At 39.8% G+C, this 22,142-nt stretch overlaps 1 protein-coding gene across 8 annotated transcripts in view; it reads right to left on the reverse strand.

Annotated features, from left to right (window-relative positions):
* The window catches only part of TXNRD2 (thioredoxin reductase 2), a 60,489-nt gene that overhangs the window by 16,516 nt on the left and 21,831 nt on the right, over positions 1 to 22,142 (reverse strand). For all 8 annotated transcript variants that reach the window (XM_043498188.1, XM_043498186.1, XM_043498187.1 and 5 more), the window contains 2 exons: positions 20,178 to 20,352; positions 4,700 to 4,836 (listed from right to left, as the gene is read on the reverse strand). In XM_043498188.1, the coding sequence (XP_043354123.1) occupies positions 4,700 to 4,836; positions 20,178 to 20,352 (312 nt within the window). The remainder of the gene's footprint in view (positions 1 to 4,699; positions 4,837 to 20,177; positions 20,353 to 22,142) is intronic.

Raw genomic sequence — 22,142 nt, forward strand, 5'->3', positions numbered from 1 at the left:
CCAAGGATTTATCTAGGATATGAGGTTATATGAGCTAACAAGTCCTAACAACACACCTTTAAGTTCTAGTCCAGACAAGCCCCAAGAGTCCATTCAAAGTCAAGGAATCCATGAAGGGAAAGGGACAGGAAAAAGTCTGCCTGGGGTGGGAAAGAGATGAAGAAGCTAAGTGGAGAAATGATGTGAGGAAGTGAAGAGGCAGTAGCTGGAAGATTTTTTGAGAGGTAGAGCTGATGTTTTATAAAGGACCATGGCTGATGGATTTAGGTCCCATCTAGATGTCATACTTCTCAGATTCACTCAAAGCCATTAGGTGGCTGCCCCAATACTTTTGCAATCTAATTGTGTTTCCTTCCTAGTATTCCAACTAACCACTACCTTAGAAACGGGATTCAGCAAATATCAAAACCAAGATTTCCCACTCTACCCACCCAAGCTTTTCAAACTTTTATTGACTATTGTAAAACATTTGGGGCATCTAATGATACTTGGATTAATTCCCTCCTCCCAGCTTATCCATAAGATTTCTATGTATATAGTATTAACTGTGAATCACTTCTGCGCACATGCGAATATCAGCTGAACTACAAATTTTCTTGCAATTTTCCTTGGATTTTATTGTCTCCTCCACCATCCATTGCACCTCCTTTAAACTTGGATTCTCTATGTTAATACTCACTCACTGAGTAGTGATGGAGTCACAGATTTCCATACCGAAAGTCAAATGCAAACAATTTAGTATTGTAAGTGCTTATATATATTGTACCTGATGCACATGCTTTATAGGTTAATGAAAACTAGCCTGTTTTTCTCCACAACCCATGACAAATCATGGAACGGCAAACCCCTGCTTTTTTTTTTTGTTGTTTAAAAAGATCCATCAAATAATGGCTTTTCAAACATAGCATTTTCACTTCCAAGATCTGTAAATGTCATTTACCAGATGAAGTTTGCCATTTGTTTTTTCTTACATACATTTGCCTGAAAAATGTCTGCCAATCATTTCTGTAGCAGGAAATACAGATGTTGTTTTGGCATTCCAGAAATGAATAGAAGATTGGAACGAGAGATAAAATTGTGAAAGCACTGCCATGCATTCCACAAAACCCAACTAATTACTAAAACATCCATGCAGATAAAGCACAATTTCTCATAAAACAACAGCTTTAAGACCTTCCCTGGTAAATATTTGAAGTCAACACTCACTTTGCAGTCATGTGTACAACTACTCAGTTGATTATCATTGATTTGAATTGTTCATAAGAATCCTTTCAACATATTAAACATTTAAGGCCTCCTAGGAGAATTTTAGAAGCTTTGAAGTGCTGTATATTTGTTCTAACATGACTCATATTTTTGGTCTTATTTCTATTCAGAACACCCTATCAAAGCAACATACAGTACCTTTGAAGAAGCGGATTTACAGCGGCTCCTACGTATGTTAAATATCATTATAACAACACTTCTCTGGTGCATGTACTGTGCTTCTTCAGGAAGAATGATATGGGAGAGAGGATTTTAACAAGCATAAAATTTATACCAGACTTGCAAAACTGTCACATATATTTGCCAGCTCAGACAAAATCTACCGCCTCAACCCCTCACGATTACTGATAACGAAGAAACTAATGAGATTTCATTTGTCAGTTAAAAAAACCCCCCAAACAAAACCACTATTCACTTAAAGGGTTCTGAGACCTTTTCAAGAGCGCTGGATGCACCCCTGAGAAGTTTATACAAGTGAATAGTTCAGATGAATTTATGGTCTAATTTTCCAAACAAGAGCACAACCATGCACACAATTCTACATTTGCACCAGCCAGGTACATCTTAAAAATGACAATACTCATTCTGAATAAGTGAGTGGGGTTTAATTTGTGGATAAACTTATCCATTGAACTCTTAATATTTAGTAGCAAGTTAGTGTCTATGCAACATGAGTTTGGGAAATGAGGGCCGAGAGTGACTTTTAAGAGATAACAGCTGTCAAATGCACCCTGCATCTCAAAGGACCCTAATGCACATCACAAGTTATGCACTTACAATACCACTGAAATGCTGCCAACTACGTTTGGGGGGAGCAGACTGGTGGAAAACCACAGTGGGCTTGGCATAGCGTAAAAATGAGAGTACCACTGTTAGTTCAGAGTCTCTGAAGAGCTTACAACCTAAATGAGACACACAGCATCAGAATAGGAAAAGGAGAGACAAGAGAGAACATGAGTCACAGTAGAACATGAATGAAGCTTTTAAGTGCTGACATTTTTGAACAGTGAAATGAAGATAGAAGAAAAGGGGAGAGGCACCCAGCCCAGCAGGGTAAGTCACATGGGAAAAAAAACAATGTGTGGAAGGGGAGCGAAGCAGAGATAGCTGAAGTGGTTTGCCCAAGGTCATACTGCAGATCAGCAGTGGCACCATGAACAGAACCCAGTTTTCTGAGTCCCAGTCCAGTGCTCTATCTACGAGGCCTCTAGCTTCTGAATTGGAAAGATTCAAGAGAAGAAAGGTTAAAACCACAGAGTTTAAGGCCAGAAGGGATCACCCGATCATTTAGTCTGACCTCCTGCATATCACAGACAATCACTACCACCTGGCTAGTCACACATGAAACCCAACAACCAAAAGTAAAATATTACACAGCCCTCAGGAGACTAAACTATTGTGTGCCACAGGCAGCGAATAGGAGAGACCAATGGCAGGGCACTGATTAAGTGAGATGTACCCAGATGATCCTAGCAAGCGACTTGCGCATCACACTGCAAAGGAAAGCGATCCCCTGCACACCCTGGCCAATGCCAAGCTGACCTGGAAGAAAATTCTTTCCCAGCACTATCCTGAGCATCTGAACAAAAACCAGCCAGCTGAGAGAGAGAGAGAGCTCTTAGTACCATCTCAGAGCACAGGCATATCCCATCCAGTGTCCCATCTCCAGCTGTGGCCATCCCTGATGGTTCAGAGGAAGGAGGCCAAAAAAACCCCCCAACCCAGAATACATTTGGAGCATGTGTGTGTGTGTGTGTGTGTGTGTGTGTGTGGCGGGGAGGAATCAGGAGGTCAGGAGAGACAACCATGGCATGAACCAGGGATTTGAAAGAGGTACTGAGTGGAAGGGGCGAACTTCTAGAGATGTCACAGAGGGAGAACTGATAAGATATGGTGAGAATCTGGGTCTGAGAAATCAAAGATAACCTCTAAAGGTGAGAGTCTGAGTGGTGGGGAATGATAATGAAGTTGTCAACAATGATGGAGAAATGGGGAGGGGAGAGGGTTTAGGAGGAAAGTAATAGTTCAGTTTTGACAGTTTGAAGGAAGTAACAGGTCATCCCAGAGAAGACATCAGAGAGACACAAACAGGAAGAGCTGTGAGCCTAGATGGAGGGGAAGAGGTCAAAGGTGGAGAGGTAGATTTATGAGATGTGTCTCTGGTTCCAGAGTCCTAGTTAGGAATGTGGATGACTATTCTCAGGACATTCTGTAACATACCATACCTCTTGGAAGGGCTGGGACAACTGTATTGTTTAAATGTGGCAGAATCACGAATCGTTTAAAGATCTTTCAATTTTTACTGTATATACCCCTTGGATGTCATCACAGTATTTAAACCTTTTTGAAAAAAAGATGTCTCAAGTATATAAGGACCAATCCTGAAAAGCACTGATGCACTCAACTGCTACTAACTTCAGTGGTAGCGGAGCGAAAGCTGTACCTTGCCCATATATTACACGTATTGTCTTATCTCAAATATTTATAAGATGTGCTTTGGGAAGCAAAGCAATCTGATATACCGGTGAGAGGACTTGCTATAACTGTGAAGCTTATAATGCAGACATACACAATTAAACATTTTACGAAGACAACTCATTTCTAGATGCTCAGTTTATACTGGACACACTGAGTTTTTACGCAACTGAAAACATCTGGCATTGTGCCTTGAAGTTCATTCCGACAGGTGCAAGAAACTATTATCATAGCACATTTTGTAGATTATTATTAGAATTGAGTTAATGCTGCAAGAATCTGTGACTATTTGTTTTGCTCATTTTGTTTGACTAATTACTGAATGAGCTTCAAGAATGCTTGTCCCCCTTTTATGTTCTCTTGCCATGAACTTCTGAGCAATTGAGTTTTACGTGGCATGAATGTTCACAGAGAAGCAGAACCACATGCATGAATATTTGGGGCAATAAAACTTTAAAATTCAGAGATGCTGATTCTTGTGCCAGAAGCATTCCATATCAGGGAAGAGAAAGTGTCACGTGACCAATCACAATTAACTAATTAAATTAAAAAAACGCCCAAAAAAATAAAATATTCACTGAAATTGTCACTGTCATTCCATAGACATATTGAGACTTATTCATTCAGCTCTAGTAGTTATATATATTTTAACTCAACATTCAGTAACTACAAGATGACATTTATTTGAAGGGATAAAACAATATTAAAAAGATTATTAACTTCTGCCTAGTAATGCATTTCCTGATAATCATCAGCAATAATCTAATACAGAGATACTTCACAAGATTTTGGTTAAAGAAATTACTGATCCAGGTGGCTGGCATAACATTGTACAAAGTGAAAAAAGACCAAAACACAATATATATGTTAAAGCATAATGACATCTGGTCACTAGTTATAAGTCAGGAACAAAGTTCAGCTTCCTGTTATTGTAAAATAGTTTATGTAGACATTGTACCTCTGTAATGTCTCCAATTGCATATATGTGAGGAACAGAAGTAGCTTCACTGGCATCAACAATGATCTTTCCAGTTTCAGAGTTAATTTTCACCCCAATTGTCTCCAAATTCAGAGTTTTAGTGTCAGGTGCTCGGCCTTAAGGAAATGAAGAAACTTATGTTAAAAATATTTCTTCATCAGCTTTAATCGAAAAAAACCCTGTCATTCTCTGTCAAAGGTTTCCAAGAACTTGGTGCTGTTCAATAACCTAACAAGAAGGAAAACAAAAAACTGTGTTTGACAGTAGTAAAGCTCTCAGTGGAAATTATTGACATGAATTTCTTTTTGTGAAAGGAAAATACCATTATAAATACCTTAATTTACATAATTTTCAAGAAAGTTATCCCATAACAAAATGATAAGACCATTGCATTATATGCAGAAGCCAGAAGGTTTAATGTTACATATTAAATGCAGTTATCAACACATTGTTTATAACTGAAGTGTCATCTTCTCTGAAAATTAGCATTCACGCAAAGTGAAAGAACCCTTAACAATACTATTCCTCCTCCACCACACCCCCTTGACAATCCTTGTTTATCCTTTCATTTCTTTCACTTTAGATAATGAATAAAATCAGCTAAATTAACTTCACTTTCAAGTTACTAGTGATATAATGTTTGGGTCTCACATATTATACGGAAATGTTTGTGTATTTTAAGACAACTGGTTTCCCTGCATTTTTTTAAATTTGTGACAATGTTTCTATTGGCCCTAAGTTTTATCACAGCTTCTTTTTTTTTTTTTTTTATACGAAGTTTCATCTTGGAGCACATTTAAGTTGATGGTGTGCCTTTAAGTTATATAACCAATAAAATATGCATATGGCCTGGAATCTAAATGGCAAAATACTGCAGAAAGCACCCTACTTGTCAATCAAAAGCTCGACAACATTCCACTGAGCCGTCTGTACAGTGCTTAGCACAACAGGCCCTGATCCTTGATGGGTGTTCCTAAGCTCTACTGTAATACAAATCATAAATTATTGCAAAAGTAACATGCAGAATCAAGTTATCCAGTATCAGCAGAGTTTGCAAAGGCAAACGTGATCACATAGGATAAATTACCAGAAGAAATCCAAATGAGGAATGTCTCCTTCTCCTATTAAAGTTGTATCCATTTTTGGAGGCTATAAAGGAATGGAACAGGAATATGTGCTCTTTGTGTGGGACTCACGGTTTTGTGTTTGATGTTAACGCAAAGCAAAACAAAAAGGGAAATGTGTTTGCATTATAAAAAACAAGGTCTTTGATGTTAATGTAGGAAATTATTAAACAAAAGGAAAACCTGGCTTGTCAATGCAGACCTAATTACGTGTAAACATATGATTCACTACTTTACACATCTGCCATATCACCAGACCCCCCCCAAACAATGTCACATCTGAATGCCTCAGTAAGGACTTCTGTGTATTAATTTCATCTGGTGAAACCAACACTTCCTCTGGGAGTACTGACTGAAGCTGTCGGCACTTGGCTATCTGTCTGTCTTCCCTTCTGTTGTCCCCATGGGATGTTGATCTGCTATTCCTTCTCTGCCCCTTGCTCCACAGTCCCGATGCTATCAGGCAACAAAAATAATAAACCTCCAGGACCTTATCTTGGCTCGGATGTGAAACAACTTCCTACTGTTGTATTTCTTTGTGTACTGAGAGTAAAGCCTGGATATTCTGAAAATGGACAGCTAATGGGGTTTTCTAGTTTCCCCTTTTTCCTGCCCAGGCAGAGCCAAGAGAAAGCTTAGCACGCAACAGACATTTAAAAAAAAAAACAACCACCCAACTCCTAACCTCATCAATAGATTAGTTTGAGGCACTGTGACAAAAAACAACACAGAGTTTATCAAATCTGCAGGATAACACTTAGCTTTTCAATTCCAATCTATTTTAACATGTGTATTTTGTATTAACAGCTAAAGAATTAATAAAGTGTGCTTTGCTGGTCTTTCAGAAACTCCCTTCCACGCCCAACTACATTGCCCAAGTGCAGTTATGAAAGCAGTAATAAAATATTCAACCTAGATTGAATTTGTATTGGCTTCCAGCCCCGGTGGCTCACATTCACAAACTAGAATTACATTTAGTAATCTTACTTCAGATCAACTGTATTAGCCTTTGGCTCATGAATTCTCTCACATGCAGCCAAGTAGCTCGGTTAATTCTAATCCCAAATTTAGGAAGCCCTAACATTTTCCCACATTCACCTATCTGCAATATTAAAGCAGTTGCTAACATGTCTTCCTAACGTTAGGTAGTAAGGCTAATTGGTTTTGATAAATTACTCTTAAGTTCTCAAGGTTGTTTCAACTTTTTTTAAAGTACAGTTTTAGGAAAGTATCAGTTTACAGCTTCTTCCCAGGAAGAGGAAACCTAAGCACACTCCAAACCCCACCAATCAAAGCAGAGAAATGGCCTCTCCAACAAGGCAGCACACATGCTTTTAATCACAGTTCCAAACACTGAAGATGACCACCGCCTTGAACTCTGAAAAACAAGGAGTCTCTGAAAGCATATAGAGCACAGGGCTGGCTGTAGTTTGGTTTTTTTTTTTTTTTTTTTTTTTTTTAAAATCAGAACTGCAATATATTATGCCACCATCCTGGAAAAAGAAAGATACAGACGCCTGTTCCACCTTCAAACAATGGTTAATTGACCTTTGCCCGCCATGATCCCATCCAACCCTTCAATAATTGTGAATGACAACAGCACTTTTAATAAACAAATAGGGTAACCATGTCTCCCTGAAAACTAGATATATCCCTGGCCCTATTCCCCTGCTGTCTGTACAGAAAATAATGTTTTAGGTAAGCCTTGGCAGAGTGGCTTCCTGAAGGAACTTGTCAGTCAACTGAGCTAATGAAAATCAACAGGTAAACCACATATTCCCCTCTGGGGCCAACACCAGGTCAGTCATACACTAAGCGTTGCCACCAGAGCCTACATGAGGTCTCCCAGTGAGCAGCTCTTAGAGTGAACTTTCCTCAGACACAATCAGATCCATGAGGCACTGGTCACGAGCCTACAGGCAGCCCGGGTGCACCATCCATAGGTGCCAACTTCCTCGGTTCCTGGGGGGTGCTCGACCTCCACCCCAGGCCCCGCCCCACCCCTTCTCCCAAGTCATAGATACTAAGGTCAGAAGGAACCATTCTGATCATCTAGTCCGACCTCCTGCACAGCGCAGGCCACAGAATCTCACCCACCCACTCCTATGAAAAACCTCACCTATGTCTGAGCTATCGAAGTCCTTACATCATGGTTTAAAGACTTCAAGGAGCAGAGAAGCCTCCCTCAAGTCAACCATGCCCCATGCTACAGAGGAAGGTGAAAGGCAGATTGGAGAGGCCCTGGAGGAAAATTCCTTCCCGACCCCAAATATGGCAATCAGCTAAACCCTGAGCATATGGGCAAGATTCACCAGCCAGATACTACAGAAAATTCTTTCCTGGGTAACTCAGATCCCATCCATCTAATATCCCATCTCAGGGGATTAGTCCTATTTACCCTGAATATTTAAAGATCAATTACTTACCAAAATTCCATTATCCCATCATACCATCTCCTCCATAAACTTATCAAGTAGAATCTTAAAACCAGATAGATCTTTTTCCCCCACTGCTTCCCTTGGAAGGCTATTCCAAAACTTCACTCCTCTGATGGTTAAAAACCTTCGTCTGATTTCAAGTCTAAACTTCCTGGTGGCCAGTTTATACCCATTTGTTCTTGTGTCCACATTGGTGCTGAGCTTAAATAATTCCTCTCCCTCTCCTGTATTTATCCCTCTGATATATTTATAGAGAGCAATCATATCTCCCCTCAACCTTCTTTTAGTTAGGCTAAACAAGCCAAGCTCGATAAGTCTCCTTTCATAAGACAGGTTTTCCATTCCTCGGATCATCCTAGTAGCCCTTCTCTGTACCTGCTCCAGTTTGAATTCATCCTTTTTAAACATGGGAGACCAGAACTGCACACAGTATTCTAGGTGAGGTCTCACCAGTGCCTTGTATAATGGTACTAAAACCTCCTTATCCCTACTGGAAATGCCTCTCCTGATGCATCCCAAAACCGCATTAGCTTTTTTCACAGCCATATCACATTGGCAGCTCATAGTCATCCTACGATCAACCAATACTCCAAGGTCCTTCTCCTCTTCCGTTACTTCTAATTGATGCGTCCCCAACTTATAACTAAAATTCTTGTTATTAATCCCTAAATGCATAACCTTACACTTCTCACTATTAAATTTCATCCTATTACTATTACTCCAGTTTACAAGGTCATCCAGATCCTCCTGTATAATATCCCGATCCTTCTCTGAATTGGCAATACCTCCCAGCCTTGTATCATCTGCAAACTTTATTAGCATACTCCCACTTTTTGTGCCAAGGTCAGTAATAAAAAGATTAAATAAGATTTGTCCCAAAACCGATCCCTGAGGAACTCCACTGGTAACCTCCCTCCAACCTGACAGTTCGCCTTTCAGTAGGACCTGTTGCAGTCTCCCCTTTAACCAATTCCTTATCCACCTTTTGATGTTCATATTGATCCCCATCTTCTCCAATTTAACTAATAATTCCCCATGTGGCACGGTATCAAATGCCTATTAAAAAAATCTGTTACTTTTTCAAAAAAGGAAATCAGGTTGGGTTGGCACCATCTACCTTTTGTAAAACCATGTTGTATTTTGTCCCATTTACCATCGACTTCAATGTCCTTAACTAATTTCTCCTTCAAAATTTTTTCCAGGACCTTGCACACTACAGATGTCAAACTAACTGGCCTGTAGTTACCAGGATCACTTTTTTTTCCTTTCTTAAAATAGGAACTATATTAGCAATTCTCCAATCATTCGGTACTACTCCTGAGTTTACAGATTCATTAAAAATTCTTGCTAATGGGCTTGCAATTTCAGGTGCCAATTCCTTTAATATTCTTGGATGAAGATTATCTGGGCCCCCCGATTTAGTCCCATTAAGCTGTTTGAATTTCGCTTCTACCTCAGATATGGTAATATCTACCTCCATATCCTCATTCCCATTTGTCATGCTACCATTATCCCCAAGATCCTCTTTAGCCTTATTAAAGACTGAGGCAAAGTATTTGTTTAGATATTGGGCCATGCCTAGATTATCTTTAACCTCCACTCCATCCTCAATGTTAAGCGGCCCCACTTCTTCTTTCTTAATTTTCTTCTTATTTATATGGCTATAGAACCTTTTACTATTGGTTTTAATTCCCTTTGCAAGGTCCAACTCTACTTTTAGCCTGTCTCACTTTATCCCTACATGTTCTGACCTCAATTAGGTAGCTTTCCTTGCTGATCCCTCCCATCTTCCACTCCCTGTATGCTTTCTGCTTCTTCTTAATCACCTCTCTAAGATGCTTGCTCATCCAGCTTGGTCTACAACTCCTTCCTATGAATTTTTTCCCCTTTCTTGGGATACAGGCTTCCGATAGCTTCTGCAGCTTTGATTTAAAGTAATCCCAGGCCTCCTCTACCTTTAGATCCATAAGTTCTTCAGTCCAATCCACTTCCCTAACTAATTTCCTTAATTTTTGAAAGTCAGCCCTTTTGAAATCAAAAACTCTAGTTGCAGATTTATTTTTGTTAATCCTTCCATTTAGTTTGAACTGAATTAGCTCATGATCACTTGATTGTCCCCTACAACCATTTCTTCTATGAGGTCCTCGCTACTCACCAAAAATTAAATCTAAAATGGCATCCCCTCTAGTCGGTTCAGCAACTACTTGATGAAGGAATCCATCAGCTATCGCATCTAGGAAAATCTGAGCCCTATTATTATTACTAGCACTGGTCCTCCAGTCTATATCTGGGAAGTTAAAGTCTCCCATGATCACGCAGTTTCCATTAGTATTTACTTTATTAAAGACATTAAAAAGGGCTCTATCCATATCCAAATTAGATCCCGGAGGTCTATAGCACACCCCAAGCACTATCATAGGAGAGGCTTTACTAGTTTTCTTCCCCAATGTAATTTTTGCCCAGACGGACTCTGTCTTATCCATTGCATCGCTTCTTATTTCTTTACATTCTACCTCATCATTGATATATAATGCTACTCCACCCCCTTTACCTTTGTTTCTGTCTTTCCTAAACAGCACATACCCTTTAATACCTGTAGTCCAGTCATGACTACTATTCCACCATGTTTCTGTTATCCCTATAATATCTGGTTTCACTTCCTGCACCAGTAGCTCTAGTTCCTCCATTTTGTTACCTAGGCTCCTCGCATTGGTGTATAAACATCTTAATTTTTGCTGTTTGGCCTCGCTCACATTTTGTACCCTATTAGGCACAGTCATTCTACAGCCAGTATAACCTATTAGACTAGTATCCACACCGCCCTCGCTCCTTATATACATTCTCCTACCCACGATACATTCTCCTACCCACGAGTAGGAGTAGGTAAGGGAGTCCTTACCCCCTGCTCCACCTCTCCCTGCCCCCACTCCTTACCCCCCCGCGCTTCCTGCATGCCACTAAACAGCTGATCGTGGCAGGAGGTGCTGGGAGGGAGTGGGAGGAGCTGATAGGTGGGGCCACTGGTGGATGGGAGGTGCTGATCTGTTGGGCTGCCAGTAAACCACATATTCCCCTCTGGGGCCACTATTTTTTTTTTTTTTTTTTAGCATCCACAGAGTTGGCGCCAATGGTACCATCATATGTCAACAGTACCTCAAACTACAGTCAGGAGAAGCCACAGCAACCAGCACAGACAGGAAAAAAAATCACAACACATGTCTGTGGGTAAGCCTGCAGTGGTCCGTTCATTGAAGATTTCCTAGTGGTGATAAAGGGGGTAGTTTATTATCACCTCAGTAGGACTTTATAATAGCTCCTTTATCACTTCCTTGGAAATTGGAATGAATCTGCCCACTACCATTTCTTTGAGAATTTCACACCAGGGACTGCGCCAAGCATTTCTGCAGTAAAGGAATCCCGTTTACCATGATCACACACCACTATGCGTAGGACTGGCCAGAGGATTTTGGAGGAGGGCTAGCAAGATGGTTTTCTGGCATATACACCAAGTTTAACTGCTCCTTCACAACCACGTCCCTCACTGCTCACCTGCTATGGTCTCTTATTACATTAACCCTCTACTCAATCAGCGATGCCTGTCTTGATCCCTCATTCGTCTGCTTCTCCCACAGCTTGCATTTTCTTCCACACGGTCCCTTAATGCACGGACCACCCTCCCTGAATTGATTTTTTAAAGCCACTACTCCCTCCTCCTTCAAACCCCTTCATCTACTACGATGCCTACAAGAAAGTAGCCAATAATGCCCAAGAAGAGCCAGCTGGTGATAACTGACATTTGAAAGGGGAGAAAATAGTAAAAAATATTGATTGTGCATCAGATTTTCAAAAGCACCTAAATGATTTAGGAGCACATCCCAACAAAAGCACACATGTTTCAAAGGCACTTTTGAAAGCCTCACCCATGGAGACCTGTAAGTTCTTGTCAGCTCTGCTTGTGTGACTTGGCAAAGGCCACAGAGTCTGTGTCAGAGCTATGATTATAGCCACATGCTTAGTTTGCTATGACATACAGTTTCTTGTGGTATTGAACTACCTCTGCTTCTGGGGAAGCTGATATTAGCTGTTCAGCACAGGAACTAGCTCAGCAGCTGTTAAGGAGCTTGCTGCTCTCCTCATGCCAACAAAAGTAGACTGGGCAGCACCATTCACTACAGGAGTGACGTAATCTACTGTCTTGCCAAAACCAACAACAAAAATCAAAGCATCTATGGCTTTGGTTCTGCTGGACACTAGAGTGCTAGGTAACTGTATAACTGAGTGGATAACCTGTGATCTTTAGTAATAAAATCACTAACAAGCAGACCTAGAGAGTAGTTTACATAAGTTTGAAATTTAAGGCCCTTGCAAGGTAATAAATAAAATAAAATAAATAAATAAAAAAGGAAGTTGAGATTCTCCTAAGTCTCCCAGTTTAAGGGGGCAATGACCAAGGACTTTGTGTCAATAAAGGCTGGCTCTGATATTCATATAAAGCAATGCTCTGACTGATCATTATTAATGGTCGTCACGAGCTTCTATCTTCACCATGGTAAGGAGAACAGACTCCTTTGTTTACTCATAAGAACTTTGAAGGAAATGTAGCATTAGTTATAATGATGGTATGGAATTACTTTGGAGCATTTTCCACCAAACAGTGTCTTCACACTGACACCCAAGTCATGAATGTATGGATGACATTAATGACTTGGATAATGCAGCAGAGAGTATGCTTAGAAAATCTGCAGATGACATCCTTCTGGGAGGGGTTACAAGCACTTTGGAGGACAGGATCAGAATTCAAGATGACCTTGACAAATTGGAGAGTTGATCTGAAATCACCAAGGTGAAATTCAATAAAGACAAGTGCAAAGTACTTTACGTAAGAAGGAAAAAATCAAATGCACAACTACAAAATGGGGAATACCTGGAAAGGTCATAGGACTGCTGAAAAGTATCAGGTAGTTATCGTGGATCACAAAATGAATAGGAGTCAACAATACGATGCAATCAAGAAAAGGCTAATATTAATTACTGTATTAATAAGTGTGTCATTTGTAAAGACACCAGAGGTAACTGTCCCATTCTAGTTGGCACTGGAGGCTTCAACTTAAATACTGGGTGCCACACTTTAGGAAAGATGTAGATAAATTGGAGAGATACCAGATCAGAGGAAAGCAACAACAACAAAAACGATTTAGAAAACCTGACCTCTTAGGAAAGGTTAAAACAACTGGGCATGTTTAGTCTTGAGAAAAGATGACTGCAGGGAGGGAACTGGATACAGTTTTCAAATATGTTAAGGGCTATTATAAAGAGGGCAGTGATAATTGTTCTCCATATCCACTGAAGGTAGGACAAGATGTAATGGACTTAATCTGCAGTAAGGGAGCTTTAGAAAAACCTTTCTAACTATAAGGGTAGTTAAACTCTGGAATAATCTTCCAAGGGAAGTTGTGGAATCCCCATCACTGATGATTTTTTTAAGAACAGGTTGGATAAATACCTATCAGGGATGGTCTAGGTTTATCTGGGCCTGCCTCAGTGTAGGGGACTGGCCTAGATGACCTCTCGAGGTCCCTTCCAGTCCTTTATTTCTGAGAGTCTACAAATCTGGAAATTGCAAAGGGGGACTGCTCATCAACTTACATTTTAGCTGTTCAAAAATGCATTCAACACACACACACACACAGATCAAAGTGTAAATTACACTCGGTTTCCTAGGTTTGACAAAACACTAAGAAGCGACTGCGGCAGCCACATGATGATAAATGTAAGTAGCATGTAACAAAATTCAGATCCCTCATATTAAACAAAGGAAAAACAAAATGCAGCACATCTAGCATCAGCCAATTCTCTCTCATGCCAGACAACAATAAATAAATGTCATGTTAAGAACAATTCTGTCTAAGAAAGTCTAGTTGCATGTCACTGCAATGGGGCCTTGGGAAAACCCCAAAAAGACTCCATCTCTGGCTAACATTTAATAGAAGTGACACAACTTTCCAGCAGGAGAATGTTGAAATCGCATCCTGCTGGGAGATTTAGGAATTAAAATAAACAAACAAAATGTAATGGGAATTCAGAACAAAATATCCAGGCTCTCAGCAAACAACAGCACATTAGAGGTAACGGTTTTCTGAGATTAAGAGAGATCCATTATTTCCCACTAAATAGTTCAAAGGTTAAGAATCCAATGGCCAGCCTAGTCCCTGAAGAGGATTCTCAAGATCATGCCTTTTGCACAGAGGCCTGGCAGGGTTATACCCAGAGGAGATCAGGGCATTACTTCCACATATGGGAAGTATCAAGGGAAAGCTCCAAAGCAAAATTTGTTTTTTTGGTTAATTCAAACTGATGTGGTTGTAAGGTTTGAAGAAAACTGCTATAAAAATAATTCAGGCACACTTAACCCTTTCTTAATAAGGAAAGCCAATGATCTTTCTTCAGTTATACATACTAGAAAAGAGATCACCTGGTGCCCAGAGTCATAAGGCATAGTGCTTGAAGAGCATATATAACAAGGACAATTGGATACCTTTTCAGTTTTACAAAGAGCTTAAGGCATACATTATTTTTATAGTAAAGGTGATTTTATTTCAAAGACATGGTGCCCATAACCCAGTGCAGGGTAAGTGCAAACATAACAGTAAGCAGTGACTCGAAAATGCTTGCTCCACTGCATCCATCTGGGAGCCAATGCTCTCTTGTGTGTGGCTAACCTGTAAATCTCCCACTGCTCTTGGTGCTGGTTTGGTCTATGTTTCTCATTTTGCGTCAGCAGTTTACCAGAACACCACCCTGCTTGGCTATGAAAATAATTTTGGGGTATTCCATAAAGCCAGTTTGTCTTTATCGATGGATTGGAACTCAAGGCATACACTTTCATTTGTGTGTTGGCAGGAGCCACTCCATAGCACTTTCCAACAGATTCAAAGGAGATAGATAAAACCTCGTCCTAACATTTCACCAAAGTTGCTAATGAACTAGGTGGATTCATGCAAGCCCCCTGGTGAGAAAACAGGCCTTTGACTGCATGAAAGAGAATCTCACCCAACCATCACTTCAGTGGGTGCACAGAGATTGCACAGCATAGCTCCTCCTCCCTCAATGGCTCCTACAGTAAAGATCAAAAGGGAGAAGATGGGGCAAAGATGTTGTTACAGGGAGTTAAGTGTCTTGCAGGCACTGGCCCTCGCTTTGCCAGTGGCTCCATGATGGAGTTTGAAGAGCTAGTACTGGGAGAGAATATGGAGCCGTTTTCTCTATCCTGCAATGCTACTAGCCAAGGAAAGCCCTATCTGCTAGACCGCCACCAGGCAGGAGTAACCTACCCTCCCACTAGAGGTTCCCCAAGTCCCTCAATTAAGAGAGGTCACAAACAGACTATCCACTTCAGAAATCCATTTCCCCTAACCAACCACCCAGCCCTCTACAAGAAAGGAACCACTCCTGACCTGACCAACTAGTTCATAGCTAGAGGCTGCTGGAAAAATCACCCACCATCACCGTGGGTGCAAGGAGCAGCCTCAAGACAATGGAGCCTCATGGAGAAACCTCCATAAGATGCTGTGAAAGGGGAAGGATTTATTTTGTGGTGGTTGTTGGTAGGGTTGGGGAGTAATGTACATAAAATGCCACATGTGTCATTGATTAATGCAGACATTTCAAGAGAGCTGTTTCTTAAGATGTTGGCATCACAGCATTAATTTGAATGGCCAAGAGGACTCAATACAATCTCCCCCCACATCTTTAAAACTAAAGCTGTTTGGTTCTTTTTTCTCTGGTCTTCTTTCTTCCACTCTGAGCCTATCTTGCCCATAGTAAGGTTTTATACTGGCACATATCACCCTATTATCTGAGCACCTTCCACATAAACTCACAGGTCTAGCCAAGTGCCAGAGACTCAATGATCTATATACACACATGCTGGACTCTTCTGTTGACCTCACCTATTAGCAGGAGGTATCTCATGCTACAGCCATCTCTGGGGTGGAACAGGGAAGCTCTTCAGCAGCATACAGGAAAAAAAATATTTCAGAACAGGAAGTGAATATTAGTATCTCCAACAGAAGTTACAGGGGGAATTTAGGTAAGCAGAATTTGACATACAACTATTAATCCACAAAAATATATGTTCAAATATTGTTAAAGCTCTGACTAACAGAGGAAAATAAATAATTGCCAGGGTCCTTAACTTATCCTGTTGCACTTAGGTGCTGTAGCATGATAATACATCAATTGTCATAAGGCCAATACAATAGTGAGTTAAAGATGAACTAGCAGGTCTTTAACTCAAGAGTTCCTTTCTTCTGTTTAATGTTTAATTCACAATTTCGAATAGTATAAAGATGTCTACGTTGAGAGGTTTTTTTATATCAAGCTTTTAACAACATATGGTGGTTTATTTTTGAAAAGGGGGAGGGAGGCATATAAAAATATTACCTCTTTACCAGTCTGAACAGAGGCCCAACCACTCCACAGTCCAGCTTCCTAAACAGGAACCATAAACTTGGAAGAAACTGTTTTTATCTTTTATAAACACATCTGGTGTAGCTAACCTACACAATTATTAGCTCCCACCAAGATTTGCAGTAATTAAATATCTCATAACACTTTTCACAGAAGTTGGGGGTGTTATCCTTGATGACACAGGCAAATTCCAGTTTGAGCAATATGTTCTGCCTTCTTAAATTCCCCTTGCAATTTCAAATAGATACATTATTCTTCACTTCCTGCTATAAATGGTTATGAAGTGTTGCTGTGTACTGCTAAAGAGCTGCTGCATTCATCCCACAGGTTACAGCATTTCAGTGGCTGGTGAAGTGATCTCAACATGTAGGATCCAATGCTCCAGAGCTTTTCACCTTGGATCATCATTTATGCACGTATATAGTAGATGTAAATCATTTACCTTTTGATTTGGCAGCATTTTACACTCAGGTGGTACACGTGTAAATTACTATCTAAGGCACAAAGCAGTGATGAATCAGGCCCATATGGTGCAAGTGCTTTGAAGTCTTTCAGCAAGAAAAGGTGATATATAACAACATTAAAAAGTTATTTGCATAATACCATAGCAGATTTCAGAAGACTGTCTTTTCAGTAGAGATCCATTGTCTTCTGAGCTCATGGGAATTCGTCTGAAACAACAGTCTTTTGATGGATGTTCAGATACTATGATGACGAGCTCTATATAATTGCCAACACAGGTAGAAGATTAATCTTTTATTGGACCAACTTCTATTGGGTGAAAGAGACAAGCTTTTGAGCCACACAGAGACCTGAAAGAAAGCTTGTCTCTCTCACCCAACAGAAGTTGGTCCAATAAAACAAAGATAAAAAGGTATTACCTCACCTACCTTGCCTCTGTAATATCCTGGGATGGACACCACACTGCATACAATTCTCGGAGTCCTACAGGACCTGCTGTCTACACTAGGACAATTTTCCCAGATATTCTAACTGGTTTAAAAACCTGGTTCAGCTCAACCAGATTTAAAACTGTTTGGGGCATAATATAGACCACATTTTGGTGACATGAGCCATACAAGTGGAAAAGTTGAACCATTTCAAAAAACAGTTCTAGCAGGAGTGGCAAATGAATATCTAGGACAGTGGAAATCCCATTCTATAAATTTGCAAATTATATATTTTTAGCAAAGAGGATAAACTTCATGAACAGTGCTATCAAATTTTCCTTAATAAATAGATAGCCAGTTTATTTACCAAGAGAGGTTCCTCTCCCAATGTCAACACTATAAAAATATATTTTCTATTATTTAATGTAATGAATAAAATTCTAGAATTGTTGTGCCACTCTGTGTATGTAAACATTCAACAATGAAATCTTTTCTATGATTCAGACCACAACTAGTTAACTGTAGAGGCTAATTTCTAACTAACTCTACAAGCTGACTTTTTTCAATCAGCATTGTAATTGGCACATCTGCAGACAGGAAATCCTCAACACTACTAAGTTTCCCAGTCTATTATCTGAGACACCTGGTGTGGGTGTGTTGATACAGAGAAAATACAATGAATCATACCCCGACTGCACATCCATTAACCAGCTTTAACTGTTAATGTGTTTAATTCTTAAAGGGTGGAGTGCAAAACTGAACACTGGGGGAAAAAGTACTTCAATTGTTAGTTTCCAGAATATAAAACAAATTTAGTTATTCTAACATTGCTTTCTAATACTTAGTTTTACTTTGAATCAAAGCAGTGAATTGGATTTACATTTCAACTGACCTGCAGCAGTGTATTAGTCAACTTTATAGATTATGGTTAGGGTTAAAGCCATGTTTCTTTTATCAGCTCAATTTTAAACAGCTCCCACTTCCAACTTTGCCAAAAGTAATTCAATCCACCAGAAATTCACAGGTGTGACTATACACCAGGACAGAATTTTACTGGAAAGTCTGAGGCAAATCAGATAAGATGTTTGGGAAACATGCAGGTGTGAATAATGAAATGATGTCAGTTCTTGAACATTTTTCTAAAGGTTTCAGGCTTGTTGCAATTCTAAAACAGCATGAGCTTTCTGGTCTTCGCAAATACTTGTGCCTTTTATCAGTTATGGGAGAGGGGAATTAGTTATTAAAATAGTTTTTAAGACCTTAAAGAACCCCATTACTCTCAGATGGAGTCACACAATAGTAGCGCAACAAAGCAAAAGTTGATCAGGATTTATAACCTACATCCCTCTCTCTGTGTTATAGGGATACAAAAAAGTTAGTTTAGCTCAGAAGAAAAGGCAACTAGGATGGCACCTGTGGTTTACTGGACAGACCACTGAGTGCTGTAAGTCAGGACATCCAGTTCCTATCAATGACTCCTGTCACTGACCCACTTGGTAAGCTTAGGCAAATCACAATCTCTTTGGTTCTCATTTTTCACCATGTGTAAAATGGGGGTAATGTTTACCCAACCATTATAATGCAATATCAAGAGAGGAAAGAGTATCATAGAAGTATTATAATCAGAATAATAATGAAATCATGGTCAAACTGATTTTTTTCCAGTGGCAGACAGATTTCTTGGGTAACAAGTTTAAATCTTTTCTGGTCTGTTAAATGCAATGTTAGCCAGATTTCTCCCCGCCTCAGCTGATATATCCTGCCATAGATATGTATGGAGCTTTACAAAAATCAAAGACAATAGGTCCCATACTCCAAAAAGAGTACAATCTAAATAAGGGACCACAGCAAGTGAAAACAAATTGACAATGGTAGTGATGGCAGAGTTGTGGGAGGTGAGGTAGAAAAAGTGTTTTCCAGTCCATGTCTGGATGCCTTATATTATACATTACTCAACACTTTCGACTCTATACGAATATGCTTGGTATTGTCTATAACATTTGATGTAACTGAAGTAGAAAACCTGTTTCATTTCATTCTTGATTATAAGTTTTTGGTGACTAGTTTAATGGCTTGGAGGCTACCATGCATTTCTGTACCTATTACTGATTCAGGAGTTGGCTCTCACACCTCAAGCGAGATCAGTTTAGGTGAGTGGAGGACAAACAGTTGAACTCTTCACTGGGAGAGTCTGATACACAAATACCTCCAGCTACCAGATATCCTGTGAGATGTTGGAGTTCTTAGAAAAGGCTGCTTCTCTCTCTCCTAACTGGATGCTGAGCACTGCAGTGGAGGAAGTGAAGTTTAGAGGCAGCTAGCAGAAATGGCAGCCCCCTCGAACATTAGAATAAAAGGGAACTTTTGGACTGTAACCGAACAAGTCAAGCATAGAAGAGAGAGAATCAATGGTCAGGTGCTAAGTCCTGTAGAGGGGCAGGCTGTTTGACACCACATAACACCAGGGGTGAGGGATTTCATTTCAAGAGTGGAAAGCATTTTTAAGGAGCAGTTATTTTAAAATGATCTAATTTACCTACTGCCCACATCACTGTGTCAAAGTCATCCATTTCTTCTTTGCCTGAGTCAACATATTTCCAGGTAACTTGCAGTTTGCCACTCTCCAGCTTTTCAACTTTACTTGGGGTGCATTTCTTTAAAAATCTTGTACCACAGGATTCCATGTAATTGGTTACTAAGTAGGACATTTGCTGTGAAGTAAAAAAACCTAAACATTGTTTTATTTAAAAACAAGCAACTTTTAAGTCTTCTCAAAAATCCATAACTCATTCGTGCTCATTAAAACCTAGTGAATACATCAACCACCTCAAGCACACTGTTATTTCAAATCTATGCAACCTTGTAGCTTCCTAAAAAAAACCTGATAATTTTGATTTAAACAGAAGTCCCCTGAAGACCTTTTTCTTTGTTTTGGCTGGCCTTGCCTTAGAATATATCACCTCTAGCCTCATTCAAATTGCATAGGAAATAGAGAGTGTAAAATATCAATGTGTAAAAACACAATTAAGATTTTTTTTTTTTTGCATTAACAGAAAACCTAATGTTCATACCTTGGGATTTCTCATGCCGTGCCAGAGAAATCCAGTGAACCTGACAGAACCTGGAGATTTCTCACAACAGACAAACTGAGGTCCTGACAAACTACAGTGGCAGGATTGAGATTCATTATAATTTTAAGAATCAGTATATTAACATCCATTGCAAGTCATGTCTTACAGCACAGGTCACACTTTGGCCTTAATTTTTAATTGTCCTGTTTTGCCAGATCTCACTGGTTTCATAGACACATTCTGACCACAGACCAAACAGTGGGCTGATCACAAAGGTAAGTCTTTATATTTATCCATGGCAAGAGCTCATTTTTTTAACAGAGCATTGCGTCAAAGATTCCATAATCAATTAGCAATGTGGCATGCTGTGATATAATTCCCTTGTATACAATCAGCTTGGGGGCCTTGCTACATACTTTAAGCACAATGTGCTTAAAGGGGCCTTAATGCTACAAGGGGCCTTAATCGTCATCAAGGGGACTGAAAGGGCTGGAATGCATGATCATTTTGCTATTAAATCGAGGACCAAGTCGAATAAGATGACAAAAATGCTAGAAAATTCCTTTTAATTTCAGTTTTTCCTTTTGGTGTTTACATACATATGTTTTTTCATTACCCTCTACAGATCTTTTGATGCATCTTTGGTTCAGTATATTACCCATTAGGTGGTAGACATATCATCATCCTTACTGACATGAGTGTATACATACCAGTATGTGTCTTTTATACACAGGGTATGATTCCCAAACTCCAGTCTTGTTTATTATCTGTACCCTCTATTTTGTTTTGTAGGGCACCTATGATTACTATTTCTCTTTAACAAAGCTGCTTTTAGACAGCACTGCTTCTGCAAAAGGTGACTGACATTATCCTACATACACCACGCTAGGCAAGCAGTGAGCAAAAAACAAATGTCTCAAACTGCAGAACCACAGATGTGTGAGTGGACAGAATTATGTTGCTGCTTACTTTCAGATAAAGTCCATCAATGGCTATTAGCCAGGATGGGCAGGAATGGTGTCCCTAGCCTCTGTTTGCCAAAAACTGGGAATGAGCAACAGGGGATGGATCACTTGATTACCTGCTCTGTTCATTCCCTCTGGGGCACCTGGCACTGGCCACTGTCAGAAGACAGGATACTGGGCTAGATGGATCCTTGGTCTGACCCAGTAGCGCCAATCTTATGTTCTTATGTAACACAATGTGTATGACAGCTCAATGTCCTATTTACAACCAACTATTCAAAATAGTCAGACTGGGATTTTAAAACTATTCAGTGTTGTATAGACAGCCATCATAATCTACTGCACTGAGCATGGCCAGTAAGTCCCAAAATGCAATCCCTTATTCTGTCGACAGACCTATTGCATAGCCTTGTGATAGTCATTTAGCCTCTGTATGTCAGCTTCTCCATCTATAAAAAGGGAGTA

This window comes from Dermochelys coriacea, chromosome 15 (genome assembly GCF_009764565.3).
Source record: "Dermochelys coriacea isolate rDerCor1 chromosome 15, rDerCor1.pri.v4, whole genome shotgun sequence".
NCBI lineage: Eukaryota > Metazoa > Chordata > Testudines > Dermochelyidae > Dermochelys > Dermochelys coriacea.